General features: G+C 43.0%; 1 protein-coding gene across 2 annotated transcripts in view; it reads left to right on the top strand.

Moving 5' to 3' along the window:
• Positions 1 to 385: 385 nt before the first annotated feature.
• wt1a (WT1 transcription factor a) overlaps positions 386 to 13,367 on the top strand; it is a 31,706-nt gene continuing 18,724 nt past the window's right edge. For both annotated transcript variants that reach the window (XM_079501156.1, XM_079501155.1), the window contains exons 1-3: positions 386 to 1,454; positions 8,004 to 8,117; positions 11,684 to 11,786. In XM_079501156.1, coding sequence (XP_079357282.1) covers positions 968 to 1,454; positions 8,004 to 8,117; positions 11,684 to 11,786 — 704 coding nt within the window. In that variant the 5' untranslated portion in view covers positions 386 to 967. The remainder of the gene's footprint in view (positions 1,455 to 8,003; positions 8,118 to 11,683; positions 11,787 to 13,367) is intronic.

Raw genomic sequence — 13,367 nt, 5'->3', positions numbered from 1 at the left:
GTGCGTGTGTGTGTACTGTGGACCAGTCTACACTACAGTAAATGAATGAAGCCAGAAGGGCTCCCTCAGAGTCATCACCTATACTGACTCCACCCCCTCACCGCGCGCACACACACACACACACACACACACACACACACACACACACACACACACACACACACACACACACACACACACACACACAGTGACACATGATGTGGAGGGAAAAAATAGGGCTACTCCTCTCCTCTCCTCCATACTCCTCCTCCACCTCCTCCTCCACTCCTTCACTCCTCTTTTCTCCATTCACAGAGAGAACTCCTCCCTCGCACGGACAGAGCCCTGGACACAAGCCTCTCCTCCATCTCAATGGACTGTATCTCTCTCCACACAACGAGGAAAGACTCCTAACTTTGCTGAGAAGATACATTGTGTTGACTGTGTGAAGATGACAGTTGCACGCTTTTCTGTCAGTGTGCACATTTAGTCACGTCCGTGAAGATAATGAATTTGGCTTTTGCATGATTTGGGTTTTTTTCATATATTCTTTGCGCCTGTGACTTTTCCATTTCATCATGAAGTTTTCTTGGACTTGAGAGTTCCCATACAGCGCACGTGACGGAGCTGCCTGATGTCGTAGAAACAGCAGACGACAGCAAAGAACTCAAGAAGAATTACGAGAGAGAGAGAGAGAGAACAGAGCGACGACTCGCGGGAATTGTGTCTGCAGACTTCCGAGGACCCAACAGGGTGTTTTATTTGTTTGTTTTAGATATTCAGTCGTTTAGCTATAAAGGGACTAGACATTCAGGACACTCTGACAAACCCATCAAAAGGTAGACACTAGACAGGTATGAAAGACGGTCAAACGACACGCGGATAGAAAATAAGAACAGGCAGGTAAAGTTATCGAAGACGCGGTGGTGGTGACAAAGTTAAAACCACGTCTTGGGTCTCCTTCGTTCCGTCCGAACCAAGACTGTATATGATGAGTTCAGACGTGCGTGACCTGAACAGCCTGCTCCCTCCGGTGCCGCCGCTCTCCTCGGGCCCCGTGCCCAGCCCGGGATGCCCCGCTCTGCCCATCGGCTCGGCCCCGCAGTGGGCCCCCGTGCTGGACTTCCACACCGCCGCCTCGCCCTACTCCTCCCTGGCGCCGCCGGCGCACACCTCCCTGGCCCCGCACTCCTTCATCAAGCAGGAGCCCACCTGGGGGCCCCCGGGGGACCCCCACCACCACGAGGCGGACCCGCACTGCGGCCTGAGCGCCTTCACCGTCCACTTCTCGGGACAGTTCACCGGCACGGGGGCCTGCCGCTACGGGACGGCTTTCGGGGCACCCCCGCCTCCGCCCCCCAGCCAGCCCCCCTCGGTGACGAACCCCCACCACCACCAGCCCCCCTCCAGGATGTTCAGCAACCCACCCTACCTGACCAACTGCATGGATACGCAGCCTCCCAGCAGGAACCAAGGTAAGGCTGCGTCATGCCTCCGTGTGTGTGTGTGTGTGTGTGTGTGTGTGTGTGTGTGTGTGTGTGTGTGTGTGTGTGTGTGTGTGTGTGTGTGTGACGCGTGTACGTACAGTATAATAGAAGCGAGAGTTTCATCAATCAGAAGACCCTTTAAAGCAAACATTCCTGCCCATGCACGGCAAATACAGTCGGCCCAGATGATTATCATCACATGAACATTAACAAACTTAGAGCAGCTCCATCGAACACCAAAGCTCTCGCTCTCGCATCTCTGACACTGCAGACTACTATGCACGGTTAATCATTGGACGGATGACTTTTCGCTCGGCCTTTCATTAAGACAAAGCTTGACTTTTTTATAAAAGAAAGTTGGAAGCAATGTCGGCTTTTGCACAACAGACACGCACAACAAAATAACAGAAACAAGACTGTTAAATGGTGTGTTTGATTATCCAAGGCTGGGAATGAAAAGGGTACTGTATTGGATAATAATATGCATATTTATGTACTGTAGCTGGTGAAGCAGTTACATGTTATTCACAAATAAATGACTTTATGAGGGTTAATAATGGTGATCAAGTTTACTAACAGATGTGTGTGGGTATACTGTACATTATCAGTGATTGGTTTGGACTGTTATTATTGTTATTATATTTTCTATACATTATGCTAACAAAAAAAAATATGCATATACTGTATATTGATTTTGGCTTAAAAACACAAAGTGAGTCTGACAATTAATTTTGGACCACAAAACAATCTTTATGAAAATGATTGATCAGCAATCAATTAGCAACATCTTAATTACTATTATAATGTACTACACGAGTTTGTGGTCCTTTTATTTTGTTCTGCACCCGAAATTACTTTTCCAGGGCTGTGAACATGTTTTCTCTGCTGTAGCATGTAAATCTTAAAGCACCTCTGTCGATACAGGAATGATTATGGCATTGCTAAATATTAAAAAAAAGATGATATAGCACATGTTTTGATGGTTGATATTGGAATTTAAATACTGCAACCTGCAATATGTATTAAATACATTCTTTCTAGATTGTGTCGGTAAACAATTTTAATTCCATCACCAGAGAATTATTATATTCCCCTAATTTCCCCTCCATTTATGTGTGTAATTTTATCATCATGCCATATAGGATAAACAGGCTTTTACCGTATTCCTGTATTTTGATTATTATTATTATTTTATTTGCATAAAATTCTTTCTTCATCAGAAGCAGTAATATTTTCAAACAGTGAGTGGACTAAAACATATTTAAATGAAAATAATAATTGCTTTGGTGAATTTTAATGTACATCTATTATCCTCTTGCTTATTGTTCCAACTCTGGATGGAATGAAACGAACTCTCTCCTTTATATATTGTAAAATAGTATTTCTCATAAAGATTGTTACACAGTTTTACTGTATAATATGTATAGTAAATTGTGAGAGGAAAAAAGCTTCCGTATAAAGTTCGTAAAAGTCATGGATCCGATTCATACCCATAAATTAGTGAGTGCAAACACTGTGTCCTGTACTTATACTGTACTTCCCAGCGTGTTTTTGTCCATTGAAAAGACATGCAGTCACACAAACTGCAGATGATGGTCATCATCCAAGCTTAAAAAAATACCTTATCGGACAGAGCGATTTGAAATAACACAGCTATCGAGCAGACGAATTAATGAAGAAGAAACAGGATTCATCATCAAAGAGCTCGTCCACCCTCGAAACCCTCTTTATCTGGTCTCTCCTGGATGACTGGACACAGACAAACAAACAGCACACAGTACAGCTGATAGGAACACGCAGAGGGTCACCTACAGGACATTCCTCAGTGTTCATTTAAGAATTCCAAATTGATACATTATTACATACACTGAGGATCATGGCAGAGTTGGCAACCTTGATCACTATAGACATTTCCTTTCCAAGGCAGCCGTGATCACCCAAGTGCCAGACAGTGAAAAAACACTTTAGGCTATACTGTATAGAGAACAATACAAACATACATTTAGTCAATAATTCAACAACAAAAAATGAGTCGATAAACTTAATCATATGAATTATAAAGTTAAGATAAAACCTGGGGGGGGGGGGGGGGAATAGCCCAATCCGATTACCTGGCAGAGCAAAAAGATTGCCCACCCGGGTGTCTTAATGATGTATGTGCATGTGGAGCAATAGCTTATTCTTAACCCATTTAAAAATGTATTTTTTTAAAATGTATTTTTTTCTGAAAAACCATATGTTTCTATATCAGTGGTTCTCAATATTTCATGTCAAGGACCCCAAAAATTATATGTAATATGCCGCCGACTCCCATCTGAAAATATGTTGTTCCAGGGACCCCCCCCCCCCCCCCCCCCCCAGAAGTAAAGATTTGAGTTTAAAACTGAAACTCTGAAAGATTTGAGGCACATTTTCACGATTTTTCAAAAATAGCAGACCTAATGCCGCGCTATGAGCTTGTAGATCTGCTATTTTTCAATAGCTAAAGTATAACATAATGCTAACACCAAAAGGGGTTCCCGCCCAAAATGGGTTGAATAAGTTTATCAAGGGGGGCGCGTGCGCATTCAGGTGACACACAACGTAAATACGTTAACACAATTCTCTAGAATGAAAATTTGGAATTATCCCTTGTGATAGCAACAATGCCATTCCTTCTCAAACTGTCCCATCTATTTGCTTACAACGGAGCAGTTAAAATATCAGCCTGTGATGAAATATATACAGTAAGCACAATAATTTTAGGGTTGTTGAGGTGTTTATATTTGAATTGCTCTAACAGTTAATATAAAACGCTTTTACGATAGCTTGCATGCTGATTTACAGCATCTCCTACCATCAACTATTAAACTAACCATGGTAAAATAAAATGGAAAAAGAAGTAAAGCTGAAAGAAATGAAAGGAAAAGAAACATTGAGAAATTACAGTGATCAGATAAAATGCAACTTACTTAACTTTTGCAGTTGAATACCGCATATATGCACTCACACACACACACATGCGCACGCACGCACACACGCACGGACACACACACACACACACACACACACACACACACACACACACACACACACACACACACACACCAGACACAAAAACACGTACACAAATGTGACGGGGTGAGTGGAAGACAAATTGAGTCCTTTAATTAGGTTTTAAGGCTCCCCACCCCACCAGGCCATCTGAAGTCAGTAAAGGTGACAGCGCAATTAATGAAGCGTGTGTGTGTGTGTGTGTGTGTGTGTGTGTGTGTGTGTGTGTGTGTGTGCGTGTGCGTGTGCGCGTGTGCTCGTGTGCGTGTTCGTAACCTAGATAATTTATAATTTATAGGTGATCCACCCTCTGGTCTAGGCTGTCTTATTTCAGAAACACCACTTGTTGCTCATTCTGCGTGCGTGCGTGCGTGCGTGCGTGCGTGCGTGCGTGCGTGCGTGCGTGTACATACGTACATGTACTAACTGCATCCAAGCTTATGGGTGTCCATTGGATTTCACAGTACTCTATGTGTATTGAATGGTACATTGTTTACACTTAAATATGTACTATATCCAAACCTCCTCTTTAGAGCAGGGATACTTGAAAATGTTTAGCCAATACTCAAATTTTGCAGATCACGTTCTCCACGATACTTCTCTCATATAAACAACACTCTAAGATCATGAATGACAATTTAGCTCAGAGTGCAAAACTGCACACAGGGACGCATATTTACACTCAAATGGTGTAGCCACTTAAAACCCATGATTGACCGGAGTCCCTCTGGGCTTCATACTAGTGTCTTCTGTTTTTAGTTTTTTTTGTATTTTCTGTTTTCACTTAAATATTTTCACTGAAAACAGCCGATCTACAAGCTCACAACGCACTTGTAGATCTGCTATTTTCTGCGAATGTTTTTCCCCGAATGTGAATGCTGGGGTTTAATAAGTATAGTTACATTAATGCTTAGGATTTTCTGCATAGTATGTACATTTAGCTATGTCATTTTGTGTCCCAATTTCGAAACTCTTTAGAGGGAGATTAGACTGACTTAAAAGACAACTTCACCCATTTTCAACCTATCTTCATCTTTAAAGATCTATAAGTGTCCATTTGGGGTTACCAACTCTCCATCATTTAGCTGGGGACCACCTGGAACCCCCTGAAGGACCACTGGTGGTCCCCGGACCACTGGTTGAAATCCACTGGTATACAGGGATTGATGCGTTGGCCTCTCATATCTGGTCCCAGGATCTTGTTAATAACGGAGTGACTGCAGGTTTATGGAAATCCATATCATTAATAAAAAAGAATGGCCTATTCTGAGTTTCAGCCATACATCACATACCGTAGACCATTTGTATGTTAACCACTGATATACCCTGTACTTAGTTGACCGTATTCCCCAGGGCAATGTGCTAGGCCATCTCCTGTTTTTGCTCAACACTCAAATATCATTGCTGAAAATAACGCATTACGACGCTGCAACGTTTGTAGAAATGCTATTTTTGCCTCGTGCACATCTTTGGTCCTAACTGTCCCACTCTGACACCCTACCCCAAACCCTATAACCTAACCCTAACCACACACGGAAGCCACATGTGAGTCTTAACCGGCCAGGTACTGTATGTCGGCATACTCGCCCCTTCTCCCCTGGCGAGTCCTTGATTGACACAGTCTGGGATCCACCCGGGTCCACAGGTGCAAGCTGTTGGCCTAACGACTGCCATATAGTTGGCCAGAGTCAGAGCCATCTAATAGAAGAATTGCGATATTGAGGGGGCAGAAAACAGCACGGTCACGTGGTTCATGTATTCGTGCGAGCCCATACATTCCGTAAACTTCCGGTTGTCCCCATGCAATACTCCCGGTTGTCCCCATTCAATAGAAGTCTATGTAGAAGAGCCACCATTGGACTAGCCCTATTGGACTGAAGTGAACAGAGTTTGCGTAACTCTGTCTTGCTCTATGGCTCTGGCCATGAGTCTATTTAAGACTATTTTAGACTATTTAAGACTGCTCTCTGTGTTGGTTGGTTCATTGTATTATCAGGGGGCTTGTTTCCGGGTCCCAGGCTGTGTAGTCCCCTGCGTTCCGTTATCCTGTCCTCCTTGGTCTCCTGCTTCTTCTTTGAAATTAGTTCTGCATTTAGGTCCAAAACACATCCCGGGTCCTGACAGAGCTCAATCATTCTACAGTATGTTGACGGACAGTTGATACTTGATTTTTGAGTGGTGGTGCAACCACTCCTATAGACAGCTACTGTATGTGTGCTGCCTGGCTGTTTCCCTGTGTCCCTGGCTGTGTCCGAGCACGGAAATAGCATTTGGTTGGTTTTCACAACCAAGTGTCACTGTTGCGCAGCCTAGCACACGCACACGCACACGGACACGCACACACACACACACACACACACACACACACACACACACACACACACACACACACACACACACACACACACAGTGCAGTACAGTACAGTACAGTACAGTACAGTACAGTACAGTACAGTACAGTACAGTACAGTACAGTGCAGTGCAGTGCAGTGCAGTGCAGTGCAGTGCAGTACAGTGCAGTGCAGTGCAGTGCAGTACAGTACAGTACAGTGCAGTGCAGTGCAGTGCAGTGCAGTACAGTACAGTACAGTGAACCCGGGTCCCCATGTTCTGGGGACCCCCCTGGGACACCCACACGCTAACTTTGTCATTTCTCGACTGTTTCGGACGCGGGGCTGCTCGCCGCAACCGGGCCGGCCCCCTGGCAGCGTTCCTGTGGGTCTGGAAGCTCCACAGAGTTGCACCACTCACTTCACACGGGTGTGATTTTTGTTCATGAATCAGTCTTTTCTCCTTGAGTTTACCACTAGAATCTTCATATCAATCCGTGGTGTAAAGTGAATGGAAACGCATATAAGCAATGATTTAGATAAGTGAGCAAGTTTTACCGTACCGAAATGAATGGAGTCCAAATGGCTTTTTCAGACGTCAAACAAACCACGGTACTTAAAGTATGTACCAAAATGATTGGGTATATAATGTCAGAGTATATAGTGCTCAATGTGCTGAATGCCAGACTGCTGGTATAATCCTTTAACCACATGCACCCTAGCATCATTCAGCTGGCAAAAAAAAAGAAAATTGATCTACAGGTATATGATCGATTCTCAACACATCGCTGACACTGTATTGTAACACATTGTGAGTGTGTATAGTTAGTGTATAATTTTTACTATTTGACATACAACAAAGTCTACTAGGGTTTAACCCATTTTGGGCGGGAAGCCCTTTTGGTGTTGTCTGCTATTTTTGAAAAATCGAAGAACCACTGAAATAGAAACATAGCTTTTTCAGAAAACTGTCAGGATGTAGAAGACATTTTTAGAATCTGATCTCAGGTCAAAATGGGTTTTTAAGTACTTAAATTGATCTCCAACGTTGTACAGGGCAATGGTGATGACACCATGAAAGTAGGGAAAGTCTAACACATAGGTTGACTCGAATGACCTATGGTTTTTCAGACGCAAGGTAAAGGTCACAAATAGTGATTTCTATGTGTTGCAGGTTACAGCGCTGTTGCATTCGACGGGCCTGGAAATTACAGCCACACTCCTACACACCAGTACTCCAACCATTCCTTCAAACATGAAGACGCCATCACTCCGCAGAGCACTATGGGTAAGCAACACCTTTACCTAAACTCTGGTGTGTGTTGTTTTGTGCACATATACATAAGTGTGTGTGTGCACGCACGCACGCACGCACGCACGCACGCACGCACGCACGCACGCACGCACGCACGCACACACACACACACACACACACATGCATGATATCCATGTTCAAACAGTATTGTACACGGACCACACACACACACACGCACACACACACTGTATACTGTACTAGCATTGTACTTTTTGAATTCTTTTGTTGTTATTATTGTTTTATACATGACACGTATATGTGACAAACAGTGTTATTAGGAACTGTCAGAAGAATGTGACTGACTAAAGCTTGACGTTTTTTTCCCTTTGTTTTAATATAATATATTCAAATGTTGTATTATAATATATGCAATAATGTATAAATTAGCCCTTTTATCTATAGTGTGAATGCAAATGAGTACAGAAGTGGAATAAACTGAATTTCCTTGATTATCAAGATAGCATTTGCATATTGACAGTTTGTACGGTTGGTGCATTTTGGTTTTCAAAAAGAAGAATGACCTGACTATTGCAAGTAATGGTGCCGAATTTCTGTCCGGAGTTCCAAAGTTCTCTGCAGCACCTCCCTTGAGCTTGTAGATCGGCTCATGTTCAATATGTTAATTTGAATTGATTTATTATAGCACAAAATGTCAAAACAATACAAAAACTGTACAAAAAATATAAAAAGAAGTGCCAGAAGGAGACAAGAAGCCCAAAGGCCTTATACGAGGCCTCTACCTACTGTATGTATAACAACATTAATAATATATATTTTTTAAAGATTTGTTTATTGACATGCAAACATTATCATCAGATTACAAAATTACAGAATCACTTTTTTTTAATAAACAAGACAAATTGAAAAACAAAGAAAAAACAGCAACAGGAAAAACAAAAAAAGGCAAAAGGAAAAACAAAACTGGATACAACATTACAAATATTAATAGAACATGATTTGTAAACAAAAAGAATATGAATGCCGAATATAGAATTTACAAATAACACGATTTCAGTATGCTATAAAAATAAAAATCTAAAACATAAATTAAATGCCTGATTATAGCTGATAATCCATAACAAGATTACTGATAATAATTAGCCAACATTGACATATCTGATTTTACAGGGTAGAAAACAGGGATTAGACAAAAACAAAACTAAAGACATCAGAATCTGTGATAATGAATGTGACATTATGTGATCTGGTCAAAAAAATGACCATGACTAGTAAGTAGGTTAGTACAAAAGGGGGTGTTTAGATTTGTTGCCTGTCTATACTATAACAACACAATTATTCATAGAAAAGTATGCATGGCCATGCAGTATAACTGCACGTGCGTGCGTGCGTGCGTGCGTGCGTGCGTGCGTGCGTGCGTGCGTGCGTGCGTGCGTGCGTGCGTGCGTGCGTGCGTGCGTGCGTCAAAAGGAAGGTAATCCAAGTTGCAACTCAAGTCTGTGATCAATGCCATTTGGCTGAGTGGCCAAACAGCATTGACCACGCCTCCAGGTCTTAAGTTAAGTCATAAGACCTGGTACTTAAGACACGCATAATACTGCCCTAGAGGGTTTCATTGGTTGATCCGCAGAAATTTCCAAAGATTTTCCTTTTGTTTTTTTACCTACAGTAAGTATGGCTCAAGTGGTTAACTTAGGTCTATGGAAAACACTGTGCTTTCTAGAATTTAGTTTTTTCCAACAAAAACAAAAGCATTTGGGTGCGTTGTTACGCTAACTGTATGGGCAAAAGGGCCGTGCACATATACACTGGCACAGATTCAGAGGTAGGCCTATTTGTACTTACCAATACTTAATTCTACTCCACTACATCTCAGATCCAAATATTGTACTTTTACTCCACTATTTTTTTTTCCTTTTTTGACAGCTTTAGTTACTAATTACTTTGTACATTTGGATTATTATTACAAAACATACATAAACCACTTCAGGCCTATATACATTTCGGCCAATTGAAAATATCAGATCTACAAGCTCACAATGCGATTTAGTTTCACTTTTTTCCAAATGTTTTTTATTTTTTTACCCTAGTACGGTTCAAGTGATTAACTTATCTTAGGTCTATGGAAAACACAGTGCTTTCTAGAATTGAAACAAAAGCAGAGTTGGGTGCGTTGTTGTTACGCAAGACTGTGTAAGTGCAAACGTGCACGTGTGTATGTGCGTGCGCTCTGTGCTCCTCACCTAGGGACCGTCCTGTCCTCTGTTGTAAACTCTCTGCGATGACCTTGCTTGTCACGGAGAAGTAAATCTACCACATCCTGGGTCAACACGCCCCCTTCTCCTCCCCTCCTTTCATCTGCCTGTTTATCAGTGGGGGAAAAAGTATACTCACAGTTTTTAGTAAAGTAAAGGTATCGATAGTGCAATATAGAAATACTATGTTACAAGTAAAAGTCTATGTATGTATGTATGTATGTATGTACTTGAGTAAAAGTACAAAAGTATTGGTATCAAAATGTTCTTTAAGTACCATGAAAGTACTCATTATGCAGAATGTCCCGTTTCAAGTTTCAAATGTATAAAAATCTTCTACAAGCTCACAATTTTCAAATGGCCGAATACTGTATAGGGCTGAAATGGTTACTGTATGTTTTGTTATAATAATCAAATTCTACAAAATAACTCGTTTTCAAATTAATGTAGTGGAGTAAAAGTACAATATTTGGATCCGAGATGTAGTGGAGTAGAAGTAAAAGTATTGGTGTTAAGTAAAAGTACCTCAAATCGTTACTTATGTACAGTACTTGAGTAAATCGTACCACCACTTCTATTTATTCCTCTCATCTCTCCTCTGGCAGTGCGACTAGTACATGTTTATTTATTCCGCATCTCCCCTCTAGGGCGGGAACCCCTTTTGGTGTTAGCATTATGTTATTCTTTAGCTATTGGAAAATAGCAGACCTACAAGCTCGTAGCGCACCACCGAGTGGCGCGCTACGAGCTTGTAGGTCTGCTATTTTTGAAAAATCGAAGAACGACTGACATAGAAACATAGCTTTTTCAGAAAACTGTCAGGATGTAGAAGACATTTTTAGAATCTGATCTCAGGTCAAAATGGGCTAGACTAGTACATGTTTATTTATTCCTCTCATCTCCCCTCTAGACTAGTACATGTTTGGGCGCGCGTTGAGCTAATTTTAATGTCGTGCCGCCATAAATTTCTGGTTATTTTTATGGCAAAGATAACGGGAAGAAACGGAGACGAGAGGCGTTTTGGAATGTTGAGAAATGTCCAGGGAGCCATTTAATATATCAGGAGAAAGCAGAGAGAGAGAGAGAGAGAGAGAGAGAGAGAGAGAGAGAGAGAGAGTTAACAGTATGTGTATGAAAAAGTATGGAGAAGAAAGAGAGGCCGAAACAGATGATGAACAATAGCAAGTGAGGATATTCACTGTGTTTACCAATTAAAAAATATATGTGTGTGTGTGTGTGTGTGTGTGTGTGTGTGTGTGTGTGTGTGTGTGTGTGTGTGTGTGTGTGTGTGTGTGTGCGTGTGCGTGTGCGCGTGCGTGCGCGCAGGTGAGCAGCAGTATGCGGTTCCCCCTCCCGTCTATGGATGCCACACACCATCAGATAGCTGCACTGGCAGTCAGGCTCTGCTGCTGAGGAACCCTTACAACAGGTAACGCACGCACGCACACACACACACACACACATGCACACACACACACACACACACACACACACACACACACACACACACACACACACACACACACACACACACACACACACACACACACACACACACACACACACACAGGCTCACTCCCTTGACAAATTGTACGAAAGAATAATTAAAGGTTAAAGCTCTGAAATTGGATGGGAAAATAACATTCCTCAAACGTATTGTTGTCGATTGTTCATTGTTAAAAATAGTTAGCGTCGACTCGAGTTCCTTTGTGCGGCGGTTCAGTAAAAGGTGACAGGATGTCCACCTTTAGGACAGGTCTGTGTGACTTTTTGGCTTCCTCCGCGTGCACGCACGCCCCGCACGTTGACCAACGCCGTGAGGTTGTTTTTTACTGCGAACCCATGTGGGTAAGATCTAAACGTCCCCCAAAAAACGTTAATAATGAAACTTTTAACGTGTGAATGCCGTGGTCGTCTAGCGGCAGAGTTTTAGATTAATCACTTTCACATGGACACGCGGAGAAAAGTCACAGTGCCACCGGGCGGGGCACGCCCACCCTGGCTCCAGGAAGTACAGTATAACAGTAGCGGGAAGTTCACCAGGAGGGGACTAGTATACTGTGTTGATTTACTGACAGGAAACGATTAAAGCGGGAGATCGAGTTCTTCTGATTTTTGGGATGCTTTTGGCAAAGGTTTTCCCGTATCCAACACGAACGTTTGGCAAACGCTATCGAGATACTGACACTGGTAGGAACCAGGACCTTGACTTCAGCTGTCGCAGGAAGCAGAAACGTGTTCCGTACAGCCAAGGTCAACAACAGTCCTATCCATGTTATGACTCTGAACAACAGTGAGCAGGGAGCTAAGAGTAGTCCGGTTTGATACTATGATCAAATTGATCATTTATATGAAATCAAGCTAATGGTTAACATTCAGACAGGTTGTGGTGGTAAAAGAGTACTCAAAAAGTATCAATACTGCAATGCAGAAATACTCCGTTACAAGTAAACGTCTGGTTTATCCAAATTTACTTGAGTAAAAGTACAAAAGTATTACCAACCATTACTGATGACCAAGTACTGATGTAGAAGTTCTGGTGGACATCGCATTGCGACATGTTGTGAGCTTGCAACGCTTAAAGAGAAACTTACTTAGTTACTTTCCACCACTGCACACAACCACACACGCTCACCAGCAGGGCTCTAGAGTCCCACACGCTCACCAGCAGGGCTCTAGAGTCCCACACGCTCACCAGCGGGGCTCTAGAGTCCCACACGCTCACCAGCAGGGCTCTAGAGTCCCACACGCTCACCAGCGGGGCTCTAGAGTCCCACACGCTCACCAGCAGGGCTCTAGAGTCCCACACGCTCACCAGCAGGGCTCTAGAGTCCCACACACGCTCACCAGCAGGGCTCTAGAGTCCCACACGCTCACCAGCGGGGCTCTAGAGTCCCACACGCTCACCAGCAGGGCTCTAGAGTCCCACACGCTCACCAGCGGGGCTCTAGAGTCCCACACGCTCACCAGCAGGGCTCTAGAGTCCCACACGCTCACCAGCGGGGCTCTA

This window comes from Electrona antarctica, assembly GCF_951216825.1.
Source record: "Electrona antarctica genome assembly, chromosome: 5".
NCBI lineage: Eukaryota > Metazoa > Chordata > Actinopteri > Myctophiformes > Myctophidae > Electrona > Electrona antarctica.
This window is presented reverse-complemented; position numbering and strand designations above follow the sequence as displayed.